This window comes from Ostrinia furnacalis, unplaced genomic scaffold, assembly GCF_004193835.3.
Source record: "Ostrinia furnacalis isolate ACB-3 unplaced genomic scaffold, ASM419383v2 OfSCF1607, whole genome shotgun sequence".
In the NCBI taxonomy this organism is placed as follows: domain Eukaryota; kingdom Metazoa; phylum Arthropoda; class Insecta; order Lepidoptera; family Crambidae; genus Ostrinia; species Ostrinia furnacalis.
In genome coordinates, this window is record NW_021131846.1 from 218655 (window position 1) to 225433 (window position 6779).

Consider the following 6779-nt stretch of genomic DNA (forward strand, 5'->3'; position numbering starts at 1 on the left):
TCGGGTAGCCGGCGCAGGTAGGCCTTGAGTAATGACGAGGCAACATGTACGTCGGCCCAGCGAGCGTCTCCCGCCGGCGGGGACTCCGCAGTCCAGCGCCGCCGTCGCGTTACATATGACTACGTTCATAGACACTCACCAATAAAAGCTGGGTAGAGCTCAGCAGTGAGCAGGGGGTCGGGTAGCCGGCGCAGGTAGGCCTTGAGTAACGACGAGGCCACGTGCACGTCGGCCCAGCGAGCGTCTCCCGCCACGATCCAGCGCCGCCGTGTCGCGTTACATATGACTGCGTTCATAGACACTCGCCAATAAAAGCTGGGTAGAGCTCAGCAGTGAGCAGAGGGTCGGATAACCGACGCAGGTAGGCCTTCAGTAACGACGAGGCCACGTGCACGTCGGCCCAGGGAGCGTCGACGCTACGATCTAGCGCTACCGCCGCGTCACATATGACTACGTTCATAGACACTCACCAATAAAGGCTGGGTAGAGCTCAGCAGTGAGCAGGGGGTCGGGTAGCCGACGCAGGTAGGCCTTGAGTAACGACGAGGCTACGTGCAGTCGGCCCAGCGTGCGACGCCGCCCTGTCGCGTTACATATGACTGCGTTCATAGACACTCACCAATAAAAGCTGGGTAGAGCTCAGCAGTGAGCAGGGGGTCGGGTAGCCGACGCAGGTAGGCCTTCAGTAGTGACGAGGCCACGTGCACGTCGGCCCAGCGTGCGTCTCCCGCCGGCGGGGGCTCGCCGCGGTCTAAGGCCGCCGCTAGCGCCGCCACGCCCGCTGCGTTGCCTGGCACGCGGTACACGCCTACTGTGCGGAGACCGTACGCCTAAAAAGTAAAAAAAATGTGTTAAGTCAGTGTTAAGATTATGTAAGACAAAATGAACGAAAACATTTGTCATAATCGGACACCACCAAGCACAGAAAAAGTCGATTTTTAAATGAAAAAGTGAAGTAATTGTCAAGCTCCTCAGCTTCAAGGTTAGTTCACTTTTTCTTCTCTTTTTTTGTAGCCTCTTACAAAAAGGCCTCTGAGATGCTCATTTCACCCTGCCTCACTTAAGATGAGTCATATTATGTATGTAAACTCCCTTTTTTTTATAAAGATTATTAGTAATTTGTTATGTCACAAATTACTAATGCCCGTTAGCCCCTCGTACTAAGCTATATGCTTGTGTCACGAGTGAGCTCACCACAATAGTCGAGCAGCGGGGACCGAACTTGGGTTCCCCGGATCACGAGTCGGCCAGTCCGACCCCTTCACCGTTCGGCTATCGTGGCTTTGCAATTCCTATTTATAGACTAGATAGACAAATCTTCTTAAAAGAAGGTTGTCGGCATTTGAAACCACGCAGCTTACCTCGACAGCCTGTGCCGGCAGCGTGACCGCCTTAGGCACGAGCGGGTGCTCCGGATCAGAGGGACAGCGCTCCAGAGGCGCCCCCAGCCAGCCGGAAGGTGCCGGGGCCGTGCTGGTGCCTCCATGCATGCGCCGCAGCTGTTTCGCCATGCGCCCTTTCCACGTCTTGTTCTTGGGCGACGAAGGAAGCGTTGGCGTTGGTGGACCTGGAAGGACAACATTTATTAGATCCTATACCTACTATCTAACTCCTTCTATGTTCTTCTTATTAATTTTGGGTCCAATGGTCTTCACTGGTAGAGATTTTATTGGCGGTCAAGCTGTAGATCCTGGCTACATAGGAGTTGCAGCGGTGGGATCAAGAAGTGGAAATAGTCTAGGATAATAATAATAGCAAAATGGCTAAGCATTTTTGAGGATTTTTAAATATTTTCTTCAGTACAAAAAGTAACAATAGGAAATAAGAAATGTTTGAGTAAAATATAAAATAAGCAAAATTTTTTTCTACATCATTCTAACAAGACAATACTTTAGGTGTGAATAATAGAAGATGACCTACTGAAACTGACATTGAAATCGAGGCCTTGGGAAAGGACAACCGACGTTAAATTTCAGATTATGTAAACTAGTTTTCACTTTTATTATTTTCGTGTTCCGTATTTGTTTAGTCTCGGAATCCGTTTCTTCTGCAAAATAAGCAGGGTCGCTTCTTTTTTTGTTCGTGTCTATGAGGGAGCGTTAATTTATAAAGTACGTAATGTCAAAAGTAGACTTGGATGCAGGCCGCTACCGACCGGTCATTATGGAAATCATTGGAGGAGGCCTATGTTCAGCAATGGACGTCCTATGTCTGAAATGATGATGATGAAGATGATATGATGGTGATCGTCGTTTAAGAATTCACCACGTAAGTCATTTTTAGCAACTTTTCAGGAGATTGGACGAAACGACGCGTGTTTCGATTCACTAGCTAATGGCATCAAAATGCCAAAAAACGCCAAAAAATGACTTACGTGGTGATAGAACTTAAACGACGATATGTGAAAAGGAGAGTTTGTGTTTGTTACCTGTAGGCGATCTATTTCTCCCGATCTTCTTGCTGCGCTGCGGCGGCAGCGGCGAAGCAGTGCAGTCGGGCTGCGCAGGCGCCGGTTGCGTGGGCGGCGCGGGTTGCGGCGCGGGGTCCGCGGGCGGAGGCTCCGCTGAATGTCTTCGCAGCGCCGCTAACCAGCGCTGAGCGTCTGTCGCGCCGTCCGCCTATTAAGAACAAGTCATTTAGTATAATATTTTAAACTTTTGCGTTCCATTTCTACTAAAATAGAAAGACACGGGTCTTAACGCGACATTTATGAATAAACGTGTCATTTAGTACCCATTGCAATAGCACGGCTAACTCTAATTGCACAAATTACTCGTACTAATAGAACCGTTAACTCCCTGTGCCAAGCTGCTGAATGCTAGTTACGGGTGTGTTCACTACAATAGTCCAGCGGCGACCAGCGTTCCTCGGATCTCGAGTCGGCCAGTCCGACACCTTCACCGTTGGACCATTGTCGCTTAGTTACCAGAAGCAATTGGATTGGCCTCTCGTTGGCTTATCACCAATTCAAATCAAGGGTCAGTGGGTAACTAGTAACCTGTTCATTGCGTCACCATAAAAATTGGGTCAGCTTACTAACGGAAAACTCGAATTTATTCGACGTTTGTTACTCAATCCCATAAATAATGGCTTTCCTATAACCTCATACTATTTATGGAAATGTTATGATGGTATTTCCTAATCACACCGCAACGATTAATGATGGGGCATAAGATTATTCAATACCTCATTAGTAAGTGACACAAACACGTATAAGTACAAATAAATTCATACGACTATATTTCAATCGACACTGGTGTGGTGAGAGCGAATTCATAAAGCATTAGATACAGCATTAGGTAAATGCCTACAGACGTTAGGTGTGCTATCAGAATAGCGTTTCTTGTAAGCGCTCGGTACAAAATTTTAATTAGTTCGTAAAGCTTAACAGTGACTATGGATGGAGCAGTAGCTCTGAACTAAGTTGTTGCCAGTGAATGGCGCGCTCTATCTGTGTGATGAGAATAGAATAGCGCAGCGTGTATGCGTTACACCAACTGTAGCAGCTGGTAGGGTATACTGTATAGCCCACCATCCTCTTTGCACTGAAAGGTTCGAATCTTAATTTCAAACTTCTATGTTCTTCTGATTAATTGTCCCCCGGGACAAACTTGACCATCACTGGTTACACAGGATTTTTTTTTATTTTTTTTTATCCACAACGAGTAAGCTCTTGGCCTGTATCTCACCTGATGGTAAGTGACGATCAGGCCGAAGGTGGAAGCGAGCTTCACCCGGAATCCTCAACCACGGAGGAACTGGCTATCTTACCTCTAACTGCCGGAACACAATAATGCTCTTAACATTGTTGTTATGGCGACAGACTTAGGTAAGATGGTGGTAGCTAGCCAGGCAGACCTCCCACCAACCAAACCGAACAGAAAAATCTGCCCTCACTGGGAATCGAACCCGGGACCTCTGCGTCTGAAGCAGGTGGTCTTACAGCAGTGGGAGCGAGAGGTGGGTGTATAGTGCCGTTACCTGCAGCAGCAGCTCTGCACCGGCGGCGGTGGTGACCCTGACGACGTGCTTGCGCTTGGTGTAGTCGTCGGCGAGCGCCGCCAGCGTACCGCATGTCTAGCGCGTCACGTGACCCACTCTGCGCGTCTACTGATAATTTACTTTCCCCCGGGACAAGCTTGACCTTTGACCCAACCAGGGGTCAAGCTGTAGATCCTGGCTAAACAGGAGTTGCAGCGGTGGGAATAGTGCCTTACCTGTAGCAGCAGCTCGGCACCGGCGGCGGTGGTGACCCTGACGACGTGCTTGCGCTTGGTGTAGTCGTCAGCGAGCGCCGCCAGCGAGTAGCGCACGTCCAGCGCGTCACGTGACCCGCTATGTGCGTCTAATGACAGTTTACTTTCCCCGGGACAAAGTTGACCTTTGACCCAACCAGGGGTCAAGCTGTAGATCCTGACTAAACAGGAGTTGCAGCGGTGGGAATAGTGCCGTTACCTGCAGCAGCAGCTCTGCACCGGCGGCGGTGGTGACCCTGACGACGTGCTTGCGCTTGGTGTAGTCATCAGCGAGCGCTGCCAGCGAGTAGCGCACGTCCAGCGCGTCACGTGACCCGCTCTGCGCGTCCGCAGCCGAGCCGCTCACAGCACCGGGGCTCTGCAACAAACAGAAAACGAAATTAGGAGCTGAAGGCAATCAAAATTGCTGACGAATGAACAAGGCAAAATAGGATGATACAGTTAATGGAAATGCAGCGTCTCACTCTTTAACTTATTGGGTTAAGTAGGCGTACTTCGTAATTATGTTTTGTAATATTAGTAGTTATTTTGTGATTTTTGTATTAAGTAATTATGTCAAGTTTTCAGAAATAAATATCTTTAACCGATCAATCGAATCGAAAACTAAACTTCAGATACAGAGAGTCATTTATCTAATCTTGAATTACTGTCGAAAACTAAACTTCAGATACAAGAACCATTTCAGATACAAAAGACTACCCTCTAAAATAGAGCGAGTCATCTGAACACTTATCGATTTTTACTAAAGTCAGGGTCTTAGTATTGCGTGCGAAATGCTTATTAAATACTATCTCGAAATGTAGAGCTTTCGAATGAAATTAAAAGAAATGATACTGCAATAGTATCGCTGAAGGTCACACGACTAACGCGGCTTTTGGCAAGTCCAAGGTGAAATTTGTTTTTATTAGCGATGAATGTCACGACTCGCGATGCCGGTCTCGAAAGATAACTAGATAGCATTTAACACCGTGTGAGAATTTCACAAAGTCTAAAGATGAGAGATAAGCGAAACTGGAACAGTGAAACTTTATTTTTAACGAAACTTTTCAATGTGACACTTTTTCAACTGAAACCCACGGTCACTTAGTTTTGTTACAAATGTACTTATTACTGTTAATGAATACATATTCTCTTTAATACATATTTATTGGTTTCGAATGTCCATCAATCACCATCAAAGGTTTAACTCTCCCTTTCGAGAAAATGAAACTTGTTTATGTTCTTTACTGGCTGGTATCACCAAAACAGCAATAGACAAATCGTGTGAACAAAACGCCTGCTCACGGAACTAGAATAAAAATGGCTGCAGCTTTCACCCCCTAATTATAGGTATTACCTTTCAAAAAGAGCAGACGTGAATCAGACAAGTGCTTGAAATGTTGCTCGTGTTTTTGCCTCCATTATCTTTCGGAGGCGGCATTAATCAAATGAGTTGGTAGGGTTGCCAAAAGTTAAGCTGAAGGTCGATACGTTATTTTCAATGCGAAATCTTTTAGTTTTTAGACTCCACCTAATGGTATTTATGCAATTCTTTTCTACTTCCTTGACTATTTGACTAAGTGCGAAGTTAAGTAACTTAACATAGCATGTCTCTACATTATTTTCACGTTCGTTTTGCAGCAATAATGTATGTTTACCTTTTTTGTAAATGTAGAACAAAATATAAAACTTATTAATTGGATAGGAGCAAAATGTAGATGAAACATAATTATTAGCTTAAATTTTTAGAGTGGTGGCCCTACCATTGGCGCCGGCGTGCGCAACTGGGTTACCGTGCACTATGTTGACCGAAAAATGTCGCGGCATTCGTCCGTTTGCATTTGTACACGTCTCTCTACCACTTGCCGGCGATGTGTTACACTAATAAGGTAATGCGAGTTACTTGCTCCCGCTTAATTAATGAAAGCAGCTCTTTAAGGCGGTTGAAGTTACTACATGTAACTTGTATATATTAATAATGCAATACTTTGCGTACTGTTACACCTTGAAAATGTTGGCTAAACTGCTGTATTGCCATCCTAACCTGCAGAGTCAGCATTTTCACGATGCAGCGAGCCTGAACCTCCAGTTCGGANGCCCCGACGAAATGGCTCTGCCGTCCTCTGTCTTCAGCTTGGTCAGTTGACTTTGGCCAACAGACAGATCTCTTGCGAACACTTTAGAGCCCTTGTTTCGCTCAATCGCCTCTTTAATACGGTCTGTATTAAATTGGCGTAGGTCGCGAGTCAAAGACTTGGAGATCTGTCTGTTAAGGCGCCGATACTTCGAGAAAGAGGTCAATCGTCGAATCCAACTCGGATGGGCAGCGTTCGGGAAGCTTCGCCATATACTCATGTCCGAAATACCGGAGTGTCTCAAGACGAAAGTCTTCGAGCAGTGTGTGTTGCCAGTGTTGACATATGGATCCGAAACGTGGTCGCTTACTATGGGCCTCATAAGAAGGCTCAAGGTCACCCAAAGGGCGATGGAGCGTGCTATGCTCGGAGTTTCCCTGCGTGATCGAATCAGAAATGAGGAGTTCCG

At 46.6% G+C, this 6779-nt stretch overlaps 1 protein-coding gene across 1 annotated transcript; it reads right to left on the reverse strand.

The window, feature by feature from the left end:
* Positions 1–292: 292 nt before the first annotated feature.
* On the reverse strand, positions 293–6294 carry LOC114353103 (rho GTPase-activating protein 23-like). Its single transcript, XM_028304936.1, has 7 exons — positions 6280–6294; positions 4571–4614; positions 4218–4332; positions 2429–2618; positions 1362–1567; positions 620–830; positions 293–450 (listed from the first exon to the last, which is right to left on the reverse strand). Exons 1-7 carry the CDS (start codon positions 6292–6294, stop codon positions 293–295), a joined length of 939 nt encoding a protein of 312 aa, XP_028160737.1.
* Between the last annotated feature and the right edge of the window lie 485 nt (positions 6295–6779).

Excerpts from the sequence above, each read along its gene's own strand:
- LOC114353103 (XM_028304936.1), bottom strand. Across the intron at positions 831-1,361 it reads TGCCGGCACAGGCTGTCGAG|GCGTACGGTCTCCGCACAGT; the intron begins GTAAGCTGCGTG and ends TTTACTTTTTAG. Across the intron at positions 451-619 it reads GCTCTACCCAGCTTTTATTG|TCATATGTGACGCGGCGGTA; the intron begins GTGAGTGTCTAT and ends CTATGAACGTAG.